We start from the raw sequence: 21383 nt of genomic DNA on the forward strand, positions 1-21383 counted from the left end.
CTAAAAGTCACTTGGGGGGCAGAGACCTAGGTTGGTGAATTGTGAATTTCTCAGTGTAGTAGGAGGCTGAGATGCTTTGAGATCCAGCCCCCAAGGAAAACACAATCAAAGGGGAGAAAGTCAGAAGTGAGTAAGAAGGAAAATAAAGGGAGGGGAGGGATAAGAAAGACTGAAAGTGCCAAAAATTCCAAGAAAAAGAAATCTCAGAGACCTCGAACATAGATAAATCAGCAACAACAACACAACTTTAACAACACTAGGAAATATGGCCTGCAGATCTAGTAAATGAGTTCAGGCATCTATGAATAAATAATGGAAAATGAAGGAAAATGATCCAAGATTTGATGAGACAGAGGACCCTGTGGAATTTGAGGAGAACATGGAACCACAACAGGTTGTTCCTGAGTGTATGAACATGAGAAGAATAAGAACACATATTATATCCTACACAGCAAAAATAATGAGCCAATGGAAAAAAATGGAATCTGCAATGGCAAGCCTCACCAAAGAAAGAAAAGACAGAAGGTAACTGGGAATACACAGAAATGAAGGACAACTAAAAAGAAGAGAAAGGATGCCTAGAGACAACCCCAGGTTTGTTCATCTCCTGGAAGAACATGACAGGACAAACAACCTTAACACCACATTAAAGGAAATAATAGAAGAGAATGGCCCAGAATTTCTAAACGTAGAAGCAAAGAAATAGTGTGTCCTGATGAACATTGGAGCTCAGGATGCAACCCAGGGTGACCTATCCTGTACATCTGAGTTTAAAAATAAAGAAAAATCTGAAATATTTTTAGAAAGAAAATGATAGCAGAATAGGTTATTTGCTTTTTGAACACCCCGAGGAACAGAAATGCAGTAGGAGTGAACAAAGCCTATGGCAAAAGCAACAGAGTAACAACAGAAAGACCAGTAAGAGACTTCATTCTGAAAGTACAAAAGGAGACAGGGATGAATGAGGAAATCTGGTAGAGGCAACAGTGAAGAGGAGGACATGGCATACTATGGACAGAATCTTGTGACGTCTTACCTACAGGTAAATGTTTCTTTGGTGAGACTATATTGCAACATGGGAGGGTACATGAAAGGATGAAAGGGGAACTGAGGGATAGGGAGAAGTGAGATGTGCTGCATTCATATCAATGGCTATAAATGAGGGGAAGGTAATCTCTGTGTTCTCAGAAAGAGAAGAGCCTTCAGGGAAAGACATGGAGGAATAGGAGAACAAAAAGACTGAAAGGGGGAGGAAAGGAAGGAGGCCTTATTTTGTAGGCGAAAAGGGGTTCCACCGACAAATTATCTTATGCACGAAAAAAGATTAAAATCTTACACTAGAAGAGGCCTGGGGAATTTGGTGCCTGAAAAGTCTACTTATCCTGAGAGGGGGCATTTGAAACCCCTGGGTGCTATGGCTGGTGTTGTTTGTCCTTCGTTCTTGAAGAGAACCATGACATCAGGAAGGTGATGTCATGACTTGTAAGCGAATTGGATTTAAATGAGGGAGGGCTGTGCAAAGTCACCAGCCTCACTCTCTTCTCTAGAGCCATGTAGAGCCAGATATATAGATCAGAAGGAATAGAGATAACCACTGATGCAGTGGGAGACCTTGGTCTTTTTAAGCTATGATCTTTAGCAGATCTCAACTTGACTGAGTCAGTATTCAGTGATTAAGGCTAGGTAAGAAATGAGGTATAGAAAAGCTTCTTTTACCTAAGTCAAAAAAAAATCAATCTGGGAGGGGAAGATCCTCAAAGTTTCCAGCCAAAACAGAAACAATTGCTATTTACACTCACTCTGAGCCATCAGAGTTCCAAACAATGACCAAGTGAGGCTTGGGCTGAGACCTATTGTTGGCCAGTCAATGAGAGCCAGAGTGATTTAGGTTTAAGGTTTAGGTCTTTAAAAAAAGAAATCTAGACTGTAAACCACCAGATATCTTGAGAGGTTTTGGCGATGAAAATTCATATTCCTTTGGGCAGAATACCCACAGGTAAGGGCATGATACCCCATGTGGACAGAGGGAGAGGAGGGAGGAAAGGAAAGTAGGTTCCACCTGAGGGAGGGAGGGAGTGTCCCCAAAGGCTTTACCCGGCTGGCCTCCACCCCATTCCATGACCCCCCAAGCTCCCAGCCCACCAGACAGAGGCCTAGGCAGGCAGGTAGGCCTGAAAGAGCAGGCACCTACAAGTACACATATGTGTACACACATGTGTACATACACATACACAGGTAAACACACATGATGCTACCTACACACAGAACACATGCATAAACAAAGATATCAATACTCCCAAAACCCCCACACTCACTCCTACACACATCCACCTGGGCACTAAGACAAGCAAATTGGGGGGCAGGGGTAGGTTCAGGAGAAGGTTAGGGGAGAGGATGAAAGAGAGGAGGGGAGAGGGCACTTTCCTCACACACTCACATAGGCAAATGCAGGGTGCTCTGAGATCTGTCAGGCAGGGGGAGGGGGGTAAAAGAGGACAGGGATATGGTAGGGAAGGATAGGGGAAGGGGATGAGGGGCAGGCAGACCTTGAGCCGCTCTTGGCCTCATCTTCAGGCTCCAGAACTGGGAACTCACCCCTCCAGCTGCTCCTGCTTCTCCTCCAGAGACAGTAAAGACTGACTGGTAGAGGGTGGAAGTGAAGGGGCACTGTGACTTCACTGAAGGGGGTGGGCTATTCTCCCAGAGCAGAACAAAAAGAGAGGAGGGAGAGGTGGAGGCTCTATGACATCAGGCTGGGAGGAGTAGGGAGCCACACCTTCCCCAGTTGTTTCACTCAGCCCCCATCGCCCAGCCTGGCCAGGGGAAAGGGCCTCAGTGTATCTTCCACCTGGAGGTGGACCACTGGCTGCATGGGCAGGGTATGGGCGGGGAGGAAAAGGGGGTTGAGCTCAGCTTGGGTTGCTGAGGTCAGCCCCTTTACAGAAAACCTGGGAGAGGAGCAAGAGGCAGAGGGGAGATGGGGGAGGAGAGAGGGGGTATTTTGGGCTCCAGCAGCAGCAGCATCTACAAACCAGCAGCCCCTGAATGGGACTTGGATTCCTGACAAACACCCAGAGTAGAGGAGGGAAGATTTTTTTTTTTTGAGTAGGCAAACAAAGCCAGCTTTTGCTTCGTTTCCTACCTAGCTTAAATCACTGAATGGGTGTTGCCTCAGACAGACTGAGACCTTATCTCCAGTTATCTGTCTTGCCACTGGACTCAGTTGACTCTGGAGGAGAGAGTGAGGTTGGTGACTGTACAGCCCTGCCTCACTTAAAAAGCCAGGCACTGAACTAAGCACTGAAAATACAAAGAAAGGTAAAAGACAATACCTGCTCCTGAGCATCTCACCGTGGCCACTCCTCCTCAGCATTCTTAGCTGGATCTTCATTCAGGTCATGCCTGGTAACCATGAGTTACCATGGTTACAGGTTACAGGGCTCTGTCCTAGACTGACTTCCCTTCTATCTCAATACTGGGTGCTCTTGTCAGTTCCCATGGATTCAATTATGATCTCTCTGCAGATGATTCTCACATCTGCTTGTCTAATTGAATCTGCTGACCTCCCGTCTTGCATCTCCAACTTGCGTATTGGACATATGCACCTGGATGTCCTTTAGATATCTTAAATTCAATGTGTCCGAAGTTGAACTCTTTCTATCCCCCTTACCCTCAACACTCTTCCTTTTCAAAATTCCTTATAACTGTTGAAGGTACCACCATCCTCCCAGTCACCCAGGCCCACGATCTAAGTGTCGTCCTTCATTCTTGACCTCCTCACCACCAGGCAAACCAACATATTGCCAAGACCTGTCAATTTTACCTTTGGAACAATTCTCATATATGCCCCTTAGGAGCTCTGACACTGGCACCAACTTGGTGCAGGGCTTCATCTCTTCACACAGTAGACAATGGAAACAGCCTTCTGATTGGAGTCTCTACTTCCAGTACATCGCCATTCCAGTCTGTCCTACACTCATCTCTCAAAATCATCTTCCTAAAGCACAAGTTTGACCATGTGCCGTCTACCCCCAACCCCTGTCCTTCTACTCAATAAAATCCAGTGACTCCCTTTCAACTTTAGGATCACATATAAAATCCTCTTTGGCATTCAAAGCCATTCCTAACCTACCCACCCTCACCTTTCCAGTTTCGTTAGACCTTATGCACATGCCCCCCCCACCCCTGTGATGTACTCTTCAGTCCAGCAACACTGGCCTCTTTGCTGTTCTAACACAAGATTTTCCATCTCCCAAATCTGGCCATTTTCTTTCAGTGGCTGTCCCCCACACCTGAAATATTCTCTCTCCTCATCTCTGCCACCTGACTTCTCTGGCTTTCTTCAAGTATCAGCTAAAATCCCACCATCTGTAGGAAGTTTTTTGTTTTCCCACAAATTCCTAGCACCTTCCTCGTGGTGATTATTTCCAATATTTCCTCTATATGGCTTGTTTGTACATACTTGTTTGAATGTTGACTCCCCCATTAGTCTGTGAGCTCCTTGAGAGAAGAGAGATTGTCTTTTACATTTCTTAATCTTCCCAGTGTTTAGCACAGAGGCTGGCACATGGCACATAAGCAGTTTAAAAAATATATACTTACTGAGTGGAACTTGATTGATCCTTGTTTCCTTGATATAGCTTCCTGATCCTTTAAGGGAATAAAAAGCTCCACCAATGGGCAGTTAGGGCCTCTCAACCTTGGTGGATTTCTGAAGGCCACTCAAGTCCTCATACTCTTCCCTGGCACCCTGCTCTGATAACCAGATGTGTTTATGTGGAGACGAGAGGGGCTGGGTCCAGAGAAGCTGTGGCACTATATTGTTGAATTTCTATGCTGTGTTAGCTCAAAGTAAACCAGCTCCTGTTAACTGTCCAATGTCTTTCTAGGACCTCTTTGTATCTCAACACTGACCCTGAATTAAGAAATTGCTGGGGCTCAAGCCTACTCTGAGAGCCTGGCACGAGAGAGATGCTCAGAGACTTCTGGATAGACTGACACTGTCCAAAGGAAGCCTTCTCTTGACAGTAGGGCCTTCAGGGCCAAAACTTTTATTGTTTGTTAGAGTCAGAGAGGAAGATAAATCATGACAACAATTGTATACACGAAAGAATTGGGAGAATTGGGAACACCTTGCCTAGGCTCAAAAAATTTGAGGAAAAGCAGAGTTGATGATCAACAATTTCTGAGTTATGCAGGTCCTTGTTTATTAAGAATTTAAGTCAATTTACTTTAGAACACCATTTGTTGAGTAGCTACTGAATGGTCAGCACAATGCTAGGCTGTGCAGAGGAGTGGTGAGGTGATAAGATAGAATAAGGGTGGAGATTAGGGGGAACAGCACCCCGCTCCAGAGCAAATCCTAGAACTAGATGGGCTGTCTCTGTTCTTCTCCTTCCTATTTCCCTTCATTCCCTTTGAATCAAGAAGGACAGTTCCACCAAATTAGACACTCCTTTGGAACAGTAACATTGAATACATGAACATAGATGGGGGGAGTGGGGATTGGCAATGGGAGTGTGGACTACAGTGCTTAGTTCACTTCTTTGCACACAGTAAGTGCTTAACAAATACTTTTTCGTTCATTCATGGCTGGCAGTACAGAGTTCTCCTTGAATAGATGATGGGTTTGGAGCTATTAAGTAATCAATAGCCTGCACTGATTTTTCTCTGGAAAAAATCTAAAGTCAATATCTAAAAAACATCATGAAAATGCAAGTAGGATAAGAACCTGAGAAGGTGGAGTTGCCATGGCAACCCTCTTCGTGACTATTTTGCAGATTACAGGAATAATGCCTGGTAATTGTCGTTCAGGATGTGCTCTGGTTTCTTGAGGAGGTCTGTTAACTCTTGTAGACAGCGGGGGCAATTGCCTTTCAAAGGTTGTTGAGGGAGAGGTGGGGTGCAGCATGTGCTAGGCTAGTCAATACACCACCATCACCTTGTCCAGCATCTCCCCAGAAACCAAGATGGAGACAAACCTATGCCCTGAACCCCAGAGCCTTGGAAAGAACAGGCTCCCCCACTGCACCAGACACATCCAGCCCAGTCCTCATAGACATAATGGAAGGGAAAAATCATTGGAAAGACAGAGCCCACCTTCCTCATCACTACCAGCCGCAAGTGCTGACCAACTGTCACCAATACACACAAAAACACACAAGAGTCCTTAGAGTGACAGCATTCTCCAGGACAGCCAGCCTGCTTCCAGCCTATCTCTCACAGCCATCAGGTGGGGAAGCCACTGCTGCAGAGAAGGGGCCAGCCACCTCCACTAAACTGCCAACTCATTGCCGCTCACAAGACAGGCAAGCCAGACTAGCTGAAGAAGTAAAGCAACCTGAGGGAGGGACAGGAGGCAGCCCAAACTTTAATTCACTTTGGGATTCTTCTAATCAGCATGGGGTGGATGTTTCTAACATCAAGTCTAAATCTCTCTTTTTGCAAGATGCACCCATTACTCTGATCCCTGACTTCTGTCTAATTCATTTGACAAGGCCTTCCTGATATGCACCTAAAGAAACTGCAGGTGATTATTCTGGAGAAGACTCAGGGCAGACATCCCTCCCCACCTCATGCCTGGAATGCCTGGACTACTACACTAGCTGCTGGTTGCTCTTCCTGCCACAAGTCTCTGCCAATTTCAGTCCATCGTCCACTCTGCTGCCAAAGTGACCATCCTAACACTCAGGTGTGACCATGTCACTCCCCCTTCTCAAGATATTCCAGTGGCTCCCTATCACCTCAAGGATCAAATATAAAGTCCTCTCTTTGGCTCTCAAAACCCATGACAACCTCCCCCTATCCCTGCATTCTCCCTGCACCCTACACTCTCCCTCCAGATAGTCTGTGATCCAGTGACACCCTCCTCCTTGTTGGTCTTCGCACAAGACACTCCATCTCCCAACTGGCCATTTTCATGGACTGTCCCTCTTGCCTGCATTGCTCTCCCTCCTCATCTCTGCTTCCTGGTGTCCCTGACTTCTTTCAGGTCCCGCTTAGAATCTCACCTTCCACAAGAAGCTTTTCATGAACCTCCTTAGCTCTAGGGCCTTTGTTCTCTTGCTTATTTCCTATTTGTTCTGTAATATAGTGTGTTTGTACTTCAGCTGTTTGTATGTTGCTTCCTCTATTAGACTGATGTCCTTGAGAAAAGCAATTGTCTTTGGCTTTTCTTTTTATTCCTAAGTGCCTGGCAATTAATAGGCACTTTATAAATGTTTACCAACTGAATAATGGAGACACCATAATTTCTTCATCCTCAGATGGCATGAATTTTAGCCTCTTTACCATCCTGTCCATCCTGTGTGCACACTCTCCAGCTTATTCATGTCTCATTGCACAACCCCTGCCTTAGTTGACTCCCCCACCCCACACAGGTACTACCAGGTGTAGCTGCTACCACACCCAAGGTACTAATACTAGTTCAAAAACCCTCCTTCCTGTGTTTCCATTTCACAGTCAGCCACTAGACTTCCTTTCATAGCAAAGGCATTTAAATGGCACAGCAAGAATGCTAGTTAGAAAACATTTACCCCAAAGCCTTAGGTATGTACTTGAGGACCTGAAGCCTCATATACTTTCTAAAAGTAAAATGTATTTTTCTAGATCTGAAAGGCCTCCTCTTTTGCTCGTCAGTATTTCTGGTTTTGCCCCCTTGCACCCTTCCAGGTAGACTGGTCTAAACTAGGCACACTATTACAATAAAAGGAAGTGTAATCTTCCAGACGTGAAACTCTATTCATCAATCAACCTTTATTAAGCACCTACTATGTGCCAGGCATTGTGCATACCTCTTTTACAAATATTATCTCAGTTGATTCTCACAACAACCCTGTGAGGTAGATGATATTTGTCTCCCCGTGTCACAATTAGGATACACAGGTGAAGTCACTTGTTCAGTATCACATAGCTAGTAAGTCCCTGAGGCCATATTTAAACACAGGTCTTCCTGACTCCAGGCCCAGTGCTCCAGAGGTATATTGAAGCCCCCTGTCACTGCTCTGTTACTATCTATGTCTTCTGGTGTATCTGTTAATGTTCCCTTTATGAATTTGGATGCTAAGGCATTGGGAATATAAAAGTTTGTTGTTACTGATATTGGTTTACTATTTATGCTTCCATTTAATCAAGTGTAGTTTCCTTGTTTATTTTTTTTTGAATATTTGCTTTTGCTTTGTCACATACCATAATTGCAATTTCTACTTTTTTTGGAATCACTTGATGCATGTGTTTTTTCCTTTCTCCTCAGTTTTATTTTGTGTATGTCTTTGTATTTTAAATATGTTTCTTGTAATCAACAGATTGTAGAATTTTGTTTTCTTCTCCAATCTGTCACTCCTTCCATTTCCTCTATTTGTCTTTAATATTAAACTGTACAGAAAAAATGAATACAGAAAATACAGGGGGGAAATGAAAACTTATTTTTTAAAAACATAGAAAAAACAACTGACTTGGAAAAAAGATTGAGTGAAAATTTAAGAATTGTTGGACAACCTGAAGGCTGTGGCCAGAAAAAAAGCTTAGATAAAATATTTGAAGAAATCAAACAAGAAAACTATCTAGGCCTCTTAGAACCAGAGCCCAAAGAGAAAATGGAAAGCATCTACAGGTCACCTCCTGAAAGCACCCCCAAAGTGAAAACTCCCAGGAATATTACAAACAAAATCCACAGCTTACAGGTCAAATAAAAAATATTGCCAGTAGCCTGGGAAAAAAAAGAATTTGACAGCCAAAGAGCCACAGTCAGGAATACACTGGATTTTCAGCTATTCCCCTAAAGGAGCTGAGAGCTTAAAATACAATATTCTAGAAGGCAAAAGACATAGGCTTTCAAACAAGAATATCTCATTGGGGGGAAAATAGACTTTTATTGAAAAGGAAGACATTGAAACATTCCTCATAAAAAGCCAAGAGATGCATAGGAAGTTCAAAGGGTAAACACAGTACTCAAGGGTAATATAAAAAGGGAAACATGAATGAAAACTCATAAGAAAAGAACCAGAATAAAGTGCCTACATTCTGAACCCTATCTGAACCACCTACTCAGGGGAGATAGAGGTAGTCTACCTAGACAGAATGCCTGGAGTTTCTGTTTTGTCTTGATGATCTTTTCAAAAGAATGGAAAGGTAGGGCAGCTAGGTGGTGTGGTAGATAGAGCACCAGTCCTGAAGTCAGAAACACCTGAGTTCAACTCTGGCCTCAGATACTGACTAGCAAGTTATTTAACCCCAATTACCTCCCAAAATAAAAAGAATGGAAAGGGAGAGAAAGAGAAATATTTACTGGGGGAAAGGGAGAGGAGGTTAGTGAACATAATCTCACAAGGAAAAATCTATAAACAAGGAGGAAGGGGTGGGGAGAATGACTGACATTAAAACTTGACTCTCATTGGAATTGGTCAAAGGAAGGAAGAAAACACACAAACATATAGTCTCAGGGGCTGGGGTGGCAAGTAGGGATGGCTTTTGCCTGGTATGGTCATTCCTGCAGGATGGTTACGGCCAGAGTGAGCTGCTAAACCACTCATTTTTTGAGAAATAAAGTGCCTTGGCATTGGAGGGATCCTGGAATATGAAACAGTGAAGCTTGGGCTAACCTTTCATGAAGGCAGAATAAGTGTCTGCCAGGGAAGTGTGATTCCAGGGGCCCAGATAGGGCCCCTTGGGGATGCCTCTCTGCCATCCCCAAGTCTCTCTTCCTATGATCGGTAAATTCTCTTCCTGGCCCTGTTCCTGACTTTATGGACCTCAAAATCATGCCTCACCTGTTATCTCATCCTAGAACATCTCTCAGCATCTGGGGCTCCTTGCCCTAGAACATGCTACCAACACTGAAGCCTGCTCAATATGCAGTCTCTTTCCACAAGCTACCTTGTTTCTCCCATTGGTGAATTCCTCTTGGCCCTCCATTTTGTTAGACCCTGTTCCTGACTTTCTGGACTTTAAAGTCATTGAGGGGAGAGACTGTCTTCCTTTTTGCTTCTATTTATAGTCTCAGTGCTGAGCACAGGGCCTGGCACATAGTACATGCTTAATGAAAACTTGTTTCCATCTTTCCTTCTTCCACTCAATCACTGTGATGTAGTGGGAAGCCTCTGGTCTAGGATTTGGGGTCACCAAGAATGAGATACTGAAGAGAAGGGAATAGTATAAAAAAATTAACCCTGAAGTACACAAAAAACAAATGTTAAGGGAGACTCTAGATATAGTCTTTGTAGCACTAGTAGAACTGAGACTCCAATCTGGCTCCTCTAATTCCATATCTCAATATTCTTGTCATCGGACCATGGCCTCCATATCAAACAAAGCCTCTCCTTCATGTCTCTTATATATGTTCTCTATCTGCTGCTTCAGTTCCCTCTTCACCCAGTCCTTACCTCAAGATACCAAATGGGTCCACAGGATCATGGACTTAAATCTCCATCTTTTTTAAACTTTTTTTCTTTGTTCAGTCATTCATTTATTCACAGACCAAGCAGGAATTGATGACAGCCAGAATTAAGGTGGTAGCTATAATAGAGGAAAGGGACAGATGGGATAAATTATTTGAAGATAGAAATGACAAGATTTGATAATTGATTAGATATGTGGGGTGACAGAATAAGGAGTCAAAGGAAATCCCAGAGGTTTGACTTCAAGAGACTGGTAAATGGGAGTGCCCTTGATAAAAATGAAGAAGTTTAGAAAAGTGGAAAACTGTGATTTTTTTTTTACTTGTCAACTTTTCAATGTGTACAGGGAATCCAGTTTGAAATGTTTATTAGGTAGTTGATAATGTGGGCCTAGAGTTCAAGAGAGAAAATCAACTTAGATATATAGATCTAGGAGTCATCTGCAGATATATGATAATTAAACCTATGTGAACTCAGGAGATAACCAGGGGACTGAATATAGAGAAAGAAAAAAAGAGGGCCCAAGATAGAACCTTGGGCTATACCCATAGCAAGTAGGCATGACATGATTGAAATCCATAAGATTGCAAAATAAAATGCATGTATGTATGATCAATCTCATTCATATGATGGGAAGAATATAACATAAATGAAATGTTTCTTGAATAGGAGATAATTCTTGATTTGTTTTATGCCACTGAGAAGGAAACACTTTTTTTATCTATCTATCTATCTATCTATCTATCTATCTATATACATATATACATACATACATATAATTTTTCCCCTCCAACTACCCTAATGCTGACAAAGGTCTCATGAGTTGCAAATATCATCTTTCCATGCAGGAATGTAAACAGTTCAACCTTAATAAGTCTCTTATGATTTCTCTTTCCTGTTTACCTCTTCATGTTTCACTTGAGTCTTATATTTGAAAGTCAAATTTTCTATTCGGCTATGGTCTTTTCATCAAGAATACTTGAAAGTCCCCTATTTCACTGAATGACCATTTTTTCCCCTGAAGGATTATACTCAGTTTTGCTGGGTAGGTGATTCTTGGTTGTAATCCTATCTCCTTTGACCTCCGGAATATTATATTCCATGCCCTCTGGTCCCTTAATGTAGAAGCTGCTATATCTTGTGTTATCCTGATTGTGTTTCCACAATACTTGAATTGTTTCTTTTTGGTTTCTTGCAATATTTTCTCCTTGACCTGAGAACTCTGGAATTTGGCTACAATATTCCTAGGAGTTTTCCTTTGGGGATCTCTTTCAAGAGGTGATGGGTGGATTCTTTGCATTTCTATTTTATCCTCTGGTTCTACAATATCAGGGCAGTTTTCCTTGATAATTTCTTGAAAGATGATGTCTAGGCTCTTTTTTTGATCATGGCTTTCAGATAGCCCAGTAATTTTTAAATTCTCTTTCCTGGATCTATTTTCCAGGTCAGTTGTTTTTCCAATGAGATATTTCACGTTGTTTTCTATTTTTCCATTCTTTTGATTTTGTTTTACAATGTCTTGATTTCTCATAAAGTCACTAGCTTCCAATTGCTCCATTCTAATTTTTAAGGAAGTATTTTCTTCAGTAAGCTTTTAGACTTCCTTTTCCATTTGGCCAATTTTGCTTTGTAGGGCATTCTTCTCCTCATTGGCTTTTTGGAACTCTTTTGCCATTTGAGTTAGGCTATTTTTTAAGGTGTTATTTTCTTCAGTATTTTTGGGGTCTCCTTTAGCAAGCTGTTGACTTGTTTTTCATGATTTTCTTGCATCATTCTCATTACTCTTCCCAGTTTTTCCTCTACTTCTCTTTCTTGTTTCTCAAATTCCATTTGGAGCTCTTTCATGGCCTGGGACTGATTCATATTTTTCTTGGAGGCTTTGGATATAGTAGCTTTGACTTTGTTGTCTTCTTCTAGTTATATGTTTTGATCTTCTTTGTTACCAAAGAAAGATTCTGTGGTCTGACTTTTTTTGGACCTTTGTTTATTCATGATCCCAGCCAATTACTTGAGTTTTAAACTCTTTGTTAAGGTAGAGGTCTGCTTCCAGTGTGGAGAATGTACTGTCCCAAGTTTCAGGGGTTTTGTGCAGCTGTTTTCAGAGATACTTCTAGGGACCTGTAAATTTTCAGTTCTTCCAAGGTGGTATGATAAGGGGCAAGGTGTTTACTCCTTTCCTGGACTGTGCTCTGGTCCATGAGTGACCACAAGCACTCTTTTCTGCCTTGGAACTGTGAGGAGGATTTCCTCTTCACCACCACTACAAGCTGCACCATGCCAGCACTCTTCTCCGCCCCAGGACCGCCACCCAGAACTGTGACCCAGATCCAAGCATGGGCAAAGCAAGAGAATCCTGCACAAGCAGAAATATCCCTGCAACCCCCGTCTGATCAGCCACTCAATTCCCTGTCTGTGGGTCGGAAGCTCTGGAAGCAGCCGCTGTCCCAGAGCTGAGCTCAGGGACTGGGGCTGGGACCTTGCTTCTCACAGACACAGACTTTTCCCACTGACCTTCTAAGTTGTCTTTGGCATTCATGGGTTGAGAAGTCTGGAAACCGGTACAGCTTCCCGTGATTCAGTCCTCTGAGGCCTGCTCCAGGTTCACTGAGACCTGCCTTGCCTACGCGCCCACGCCATACTGAGTTCCTCTCCCCACCTGGCGCGATATGCCTTTCTGATCAACCATCCAGGCTGACTTGGGCTGTAAATTTGTTTCACTCTGTCTTTTTGTGGGTTCTGCTCTTAAATCTCCATCTTAAAGCACCCTCAGAGTCTACCTAGTCCAGTCTGCTTATGCTACAGAGGAAAAGGAAGCCCAGGGAGACAAAGGGACTTGTGCCAAATCACAGCTTAGGCTCAGAGTTATAGAGTTGGAAGGGACCTCAAAGGTCAACTAATCCAGCCTTCTCATTTTACAGAAGAAAAAATTGAATCCCAGAGTGGTGATGGGAGCTGGCTGAGGTCCCACAACTAGGAGGTGTCCAAGGTAGGATGTGAACCTAGATCTTCCCAACTAAAAACTGAGTAGTATATCCGTTAGATTCTGCTGCTTTTTCTACTCTCGGCTCACTGGTGTATTCTTATCTCTCTAGAAGTTCTAAGACTAGAAGTGTCAGAGCTAAATTTCTTTTTTAAATATCAAAAGAGCAGTCATTTCCAAAAACTATCCAGTTTCACCTCATGAGCTTCAACAGGTTCTGATTGGCCTGAATTCCATTCTTTGTCTTCCTGTTTACATCCTACTGTCTCTCTCTCTCTCTCTCTTTCTCTCGCTCTCTCGTGACAAGTCCTTATCCCAGTTTTACCTTTTGACAAAATGAGTTTTCAAGGATTTACACAACAGCTTAATAGTTAGATGAGATATCAACAGATACAGAAACCATCACTTCAGCACCAAAGACAATGGAAAGCCCTGTCATGTATTCTCTCAGTAAACCACCTAATCTAGTAATAGTCACATATCCATCAGAGGGACCCTATGGGAACATAGTAGCACAACCACCCAGTGGTTCTTCAAAAACATTATGTGTACCACAGTCTAATGCACACAGACCCACACTGGTCATCTGTCATGACCACAATGTATCATGTATCCTCATCAAAGAGCAAAAAGACCAAAGCTCTATAAAACCTGGGTCCAAGGTTATCATTTCCCAGAAAACCTTATTCTTCCTACAATTGCTTTGCTTTGTTAACAGAATAATGAAATGCATCACCCACAATGCCATTTCATTTTCTTTTCCCAATCTGACAGTGAATTTGTGAAGGGCTGATGTGAAATTCACCAAGGCATTGCTTTCATTTCAATTCCAAGGCCTGCATGATAGGACTAAAGTCTACCAGCATTTCTCTACAACATGGGTTTGGTACATGCCTTCTCTATTCCTCCTCAAACAGCAATTAGTTTTCCCTAACAGGAGACAAAGCAATCTCAGGACCTGATTGGCTCCTGCTTCCCTGGTGCAACTTTCTAATCACCTAAAGGCAGAAACATTCCCACTCACTTGTAGTCAGGGCCTTTCCAACTTGGTGGATTTCTGAAGATGCACTGGAGTCAATATTCCCTGTCCTAGTACCCTGCCCTGCTGACTAGATGCTTTTCCATATGGAAAGGAGGAAAGCCAAGTCCAGAGAAGCTAAGGATCAGTCTATCCTTGTTGCATTTCCATACTGTGTGAGCACAAAGTAGACCTGATCATCCCAACAGTGATTCTGAACTGAGTATAAGTACTCAGTGATGTATTTAACTTACGTTATAAGTACTCAGGCTGTACTTAGTATTAGGCTGGCCTCTAACATTTGGCATAGTTGGCAATTGGGATGAGAGTCAAAGGCCTCATGACTCAAGTTGTAATTGAGTTGGGGGAAGAACCCTGCAAATATGGAGGGTGAAGTGATTGGATGGGCACACAATGCATGGCTTCTGGTCCCAAAAGACCTCCTGATCATATATCTCCATGCAAGAGAGAGCTGGCTCCCACTCAGGCAGAATGATTATCTTACTGCATGCTGGAGGACTCTGGTCAGGAGGGTAAAGAAAGCACCAAGCCCTAAATTCCCTGGCTGTTGTTGATTACCAGCATAATAAGACCGAAAGTTGGGCCTGCAGATTCAGCAACCAGAGGCAGAGTTTAACTCCTACCCACATAGACCTCCATGGGCAGTGGGAGGCATAGATTTTGTATCATTCCTCAGATGTCACTGTCTTGGAGGAAGATATTTTGCCAGGTGGGCCAGAGAACATTGAGTGGGTAGGGGAATGTGGAAACTTTGGTGTGAACTTAGATCCCAGTACCGGTTGCATGCAAGAGGCTTATGGCTTCTTAGCTGCTTTACTACCAATGACCCTGATATGTTGATGAATAGTTGACTGAACCAGAAATGTCCATTCTGTGGCCTGCTGTTCCTGAAGCTGCTCTGGTTCATAATCACCCCATTGTACTAATAGACCCACTATGAACTGCAAAGATTTGGCATCACATATCACAAGGATCAACCTGTTGAGACTTGAGATGTGGTCCTTCCAAAAGGGGGCAAGAAAAGCCTAGGATCTCTGGCCTAGTATTTCTTCACGATTACAAAACTGGAGGGACATCAGCAGTCAGATATTCTATGTTCTAAGGATGTACCCTGCTCTGACCGGCCAGGTTTTCTTTTTTCTTTTCGTTTTACTATGTGTCTTAAAATGCCAGTGATATAAAATCACAAATAGTTTCCCTTTTAAGTCCTGGGTATTTAGCACCTTATATTTTTCAAAATATCCTCCCTATTCATTTTCAATAACAGTAGTCATTAGTGGTCTGACCCAATGAAGACATTACATCTTAAATTACATGTGTTGTTATTTTTTGTAATTTAAAGTGGGCTCAGTATTTTCATCTTTTTCCTGGAAGGCTTAGGATGTGAGTTTTCATTCAGAACATTACCACTGTGCTAATAGAAACTATATTGAAGTAAATGTTGTGTCTCCTATTGTTTTGTAAATTAACCTAATCACATCACTACTTTAACCCACTAATCACATAAAGAAAACTCTTTCCTAGCTATGATTTGATGTGTTCTCAAGCTCCTCTAAGCTCTGAACATCTGTGTTCTAAGAATCCTCCCAGCTCTAACATTCTTTGGTATTAAGACCACTCCTAGTTCTGACATTCTGTGTTCTAAAGGCTCTCCCCTATAATGTCCCATGTTCTTAGTGCCTTCCCAATTCTGACATTCTCTTCTCTATTGTGATTCTCTGACTTTCTATGTTCTCAAGTCCCACTGGCTCTGACAACTTGTAAGTTTTCTGCTTTGTATCAGGCTCTGACTTTCTACCATTTTCCATGTTTTATGGTCCTTGTCATCCCTCTTATTCCAGGTATGAGGATTCCATCCAGCACAGACCTTCTTAATTCTAAATTTCCACAACCTCAGACTTTCTATGTTCTTAGTACCCTCCCAGGTTTGATGTTGTCTTTCCAAATTCTGACATACATTCTGAGCCCAAACAACACTTCCCAATCTGAAAATCTTATTCTAAGCTCTATCCTCTCTCCAATATTTTCTCCCATGAAAATTAATTGACATTTCATACATCCTATATACTAAGGATCCTCCCAGCCTTGAAATTCTGTGTTCTAAAACCATACTCTTCACTGATGTTCCAGGGCTGTTGTTTCTTTTAACATTCACTTTAAAATTTTTTTATTATTTTATTATTTATTATTTTATTTTTATTGTTATATATTATTTTATTATTTAAAAACACAAATGATGTTCTTTTAAGATCCTATGCATATATCACATTTTTAAGAAAATATACTTCCCATTTAATGTCAATAATTGTAATATTAATAGTAGTAATATTGGATGAAGGCCTGCATGAAATTTCTACTTTTTGTCAGTATTTTTTATGTAGCCAAAAAATGTTATGTCCTTTCATGTTTCCCTGTTACTATGAGGTTCAGAGTCTGAGTTTTAATTGATTAATCAGAAAAAGAAGTTCTTATAAGTCTTACTTTGTCCCCTTCCCTTCTCCCAACAGTACAGGAAGGAATCCTCCTTTGAAGTAATTAGGGCAGTGACCAGACCCTTTTATTGGTCCACCTGAATAATAGCTTTTTTCCTCCTACTTTGAAGGGACTAGAAGTAAAATTATTCTCCAAGATTAAGTGGCTGCTGTTCTCTGAGATGAAATAAATTGCTAATTTGTACCTTACCCTGACATGTATAATTATGTGTCATATCTATAAAGAATATCATTTCATAGGAAGAATATTCCCAGCATCTAGAATAAAATATAACAGGAATGCAAAAAATATAAATTCAATTGAATTATAGAAGCAGTATGGCCTATTGGAAGGCCCACCAGGTTTGGAGTCAAAGGACCTACCAGTATGTTTTATCATATTGTGAAATTCCCTTTCTTCAGTATTCCCATAAATGTTACTTCAAAATGTCTTGTGTTGGAGATATGTGGGGGGTGGGTGTAGGGAATGGACACATGACTATTTCAGTTGGGATATTTTTCTCTCTGAGCAGAACAAGGTTTAGATTAGGACAATGATAAAATAATAAAAATGGTTTCTAGCAGACTTGTCCCTGCAATCCAAAGTACAGGATTCATTTTATTTTTGACAAGACTGATAGAGAATAGAGTGAGATACATAGACAGTAGTGGACATACAGAGGAAAACATACTGGGAAAGACAAGGAAGTACAAACTGGAGACAGTACATAGAGAAGGAAATTATAGTCGGAGAGGTAAAGGGACATGGGTGCAGAAAGATGAGAAGAAAATAGAGAAGTTAGGGGCAAAGGGAGGAAAATGGCACACAGAGATGAATGGAATGTAGACAAGGGAGGAGACATAGAGTGAGGAGAGGGGACACACAAAAAAAGAACTCAGAGAAGAGAGGACACAGAGAGGAGAAGGACTCACTGAGGGATAAAGGGCACAGTGAGAAAAAAAGGGGCACAGAAAGGAGAAGGACTCAGAGAGGGAGGTGGCACACAGAGAAAAAGGAGAAATAGAATCAAGAGTGGGCACTTGGAGAGGAAGAGGATACAGGGAGAGACAGGGGACACATAAATAGGAGGGTAAAATCATAAATAGGAGGATGACATAATGGAAAGATTATTGATCTAGGGAAGCAGAGCCAAGGAATTTGCTTAAGCTCTCCCCAGTTTCCCTCAAAACAACTTTAAATCAAGCCTCTAAATGAATTCTGGAATGACAGAATCCACAAAAAAAGATTGGGTGAAACTATTTTCCAGCCCAAGATAACTTAGAAGGACTGCAGGAAAAAGGGGAGCACTTGTGTAAAAGGAGAGCACAGCCCAGTGCAGGTGGTGTCTGGGCAAGCCAGCGAGAGGTTCTTAGCCATAGTGTAGATCAACAACCTAGGCCCCCTGGTTCTGGTTCAGCAGTCCAGTGGCACAGCAGGCCAGCTGTGAGGCCTCCAACCCCAGTGCAGCAGGCAAACTACCAGCCCTGGAACCCCCCAGCACAACAGGTATGACTAGGCCAGGCCACCCTAGCACAGTGGGCAAACTGCCAGTCCCAGAAACCCCAACACAGAAAGCCAATGGCCAGACCCCTAGCCCCTAGAGCAAGAAGCCTGGAACAATGCCCCCTGTACCACAGGAGCAGAGCTTAACTTTAAATCACAAAATAGGCTGAAAAATGAGCAGAAAACCCAACCAAAAAAAAGCCCTGACCATAGAAAGCTATGATGATAAGGAAGATCAAAACATAAACTCAGAAGAGGATAAAATGGTAAAACACCTAAATGTGAAGCCTCAAAGAGGAATATGAATTGGTCTGAAACCCAAAAATTCCTCTTAGAGGAGCTCAAAAAGGATTTTAAAAATCAGATAAGAGAGGTAGAAGAAAAATTGGGAAAAGAAATGAGAGTGATGCAAGAGAATCATGAAAAAAGAGTCAACAGCTTGGAAAAAGAAAACAGCTCCTTAAAAAGTAGAATTGGCCAAATGGAAAAGGAGGTACAAAGGCTAACTGAAGAAAATAATTCCTTAAAAATTAGGATTGGACAAGTGGAAGCTATGAGACATCAAATAAAATCAAAAGAATGACAAAATAGAACAAAATGTAAAATATTTCATTGAAAAAACAAGTGATCTGGAAAATAGATCCAGGAGAGATAATTTAAGAATTATTGGACTGCTTTTTTCCAAGCTGTCCGATCCTCTCCTCCCCTCTTCCCTCCTCTCCCTTTTCTTTTCCCCCTCCCCTTTTCCCTCCCCTTCTGCTCCCTTCACTCACAGCTTCCTCTCTCTCTCCTCCACCTCTAGGCAGCCCTCCAGGATCTCTCCTCTCTTTCACTCTGATGCTAGATAAATAAGGGTGAGCAGTGAGCTGGAGCATCCCAAGCACGTGGAGGACGGACTCTTCTGAGGGCTTCGTATTGAGCGAAGCTGAAGCTCCAAGTTGATCTGAAGAGCTTGCTTGGCCACTCCTCCCTCACCTCCTTCAAACCAGCTGAGTTCAGCCAAGTTCCTCCAGTCCCTACCAGCCTGGTTATCTGTCACTCTCGGGCACCATGGTTCATTTCTTGTCATCAGAGGTCCGGCAGCTGCTGCACAACAAGTTTGTGGTTGTCCTGGGAGACTCTATCCAGAGGGCTGTGTACAAGGACCTTGTACTTCTGTTGCAGAAAGACTGCCTATTGACAGAAGCCCAGCTCAAGGCCAAAGGGGAGCTGAGCTTCGAGCAGGACCGTCTGGTGGCAGGGGGACAACTGGGTGAACTACACAATGGGACTCATTATCGGGAGGTCCGCCAGTTCCTGTCCAGTTCAGGACACCACCTCCTACGATTCTATTTTCTCACCCGAGTCTACTCAGCTTATGTGGAGGATGTCCTGGCTGAGTTAGAGCATGGGCCACCTCCTGACCTGGTCATCATAAATTCCTGCCTCTGGGACCTCTCCAGGTATGGTGGTGATGCCATTAAAAGTTACCAGGAAAACTTGGAATGTTTATTTGAAAGGATGGAACAAGTTCTGCCTGCCTCTTGCCTTCTGGTATGGACCCTGGCTATGCCACTGGGTGAGCGCATTACAGGAGGCTTTCTGTTGCCTGAACTTCAGCCAGCGACAGGCTCTCTACGTGCAGATGTGTTGGAAGCAAATTTCTACTGCTCAATGTTGGCAGATGAGCACCACTTCGATGTACTTGACCTGCATTTCCACTTCCGACATGCAGTTCAGCATCGGCGTATGGATGGCATCCATTGGGACCAACATGCCCACCGCCACGTCTCACAGCTATTGCTGGCCCATGTGGCTGAGGCCTGGGGGGTGGAGGCTCCCCGCCGGAGCACCCCTCTTGGGGAGTGGAGTCAGGAGCAGTCATCCCTAGAATATCAAGGCCCAAGGTTCAAGGGGGCTTCATCCTGGAGGCATCTAGGCCATCCATCTGAGGGGCCTTTTGCACCCTGGAGACATCCAGCCCAGGCAGCTGAGGAACCTCGTTTTAGGAATCAGTCATCATTTGCACCCCCAGAGTGGTCCCCCTTGGAGCATCCAATGCAAAGACCTGAGGAGTTTGCATCTTGGAGATATTCATCTCAGAGGACTAAGAGGTCTCTTTCCTTTGAGCCAGTAGGCCAAGAGACTGATCATCCTCCGACTCGACCAGATAGGCACCTCCAGTCCCAGTTCCTGCCTCCATCCCAACCTCGGCCCCCACCTTTACCCCACCCTTCACCTCAAGTCCTGCCTCAAGACAGCTGCTTCTTCTCAGATAATCCTGTCCTGCCTGGCTATTTCCCTCTTAACTATATGGCCTTCGGTGATCCCTTACCTCCTCCTGCTATGTTGGATTCCCCGCCTGCTCCCCAGCCTCTTGCCCAATCTCTTCCTCACTATAGACAGCGCCACAATCTGATGATGCCACGTTTCCAGCGCCATGTGCCTAATGGCCCCTATAACCGACCAAGGGAGAGAGGCTTCGGTAGACAGTGGCCCAGACCTGGCCAAAAACAATGAATGACCTCCTCCTTGCCCAAGGATATGGCTAGACATACTGACTTCATAGCCATGGGCAGATTGCCCTTCCTATGGACATAGCCAGATGGATTGATTTTCATGAGTCTGTCTCCTGTTTTGTACCAATAAAGATATGCCCTCCTAACTGGGGCAAAAGAACTCAAAAAAAAAAAAAGGAATTATTGGACTTCTTGAAAGCTGTGATCAAAAAAAGAGCCTGGACAGCATCTTTCAAGAAATTATTAAGGAAAATTGTCCTGATATCCTAGAACCAAAGAGTAAAATAGTCATTGAAAGAATACACTGATCACCTCCTGAAAAAGATCCCAGAATGAAAAGTCCAAGGAATATTATATTCAAATTCCAAAACTATCAGGTCAAAGAGAAAAAACTGCAAGCAACCAGAAAGAAAAAAGTCAAATATGAAGGAGTCACAGTCAAGATTACACAAGACTTAACAGCTTCTACAGTAAAGGATTGGAGGGCTTGAAATATA

General features: G+C 43.0%; 1 protein-coding gene across 1 annotated transcript; it reads left to right on the plus strand.

Moving 5' to 3' along the window:
* The first annotated feature begins 19438 nt into the window (after positions 1 to 19438).
* On the plus strand, positions 19439 to 20817 carry LOC114023368 (PC-esterase domain-containing protein 1A-like). Its single transcript, XM_027835980.1, is given in 2 exon segments — positions 19439 to 20743; positions 20746 to 20817. Coding segments are annotated over 2 exon segments (1377 nt in total).
* Positions 20818 to 21383: the final 566 nt, after the last annotated feature.

Source organism: Vombatus ursinus, unplaced genomic scaffold (genome assembly GCF_900497805.2).
Source record: "Vombatus ursinus unplaced genomic scaffold, bare-nosed wombat genome assembly UNPS02004423.1, whole genome shotgun sequence".
Lineage (NCBI taxonomy): Eukaryota > Metazoa > Chordata > Mammalia > Diprotodontia > Vombatidae > Vombatus > Vombatus ursinus.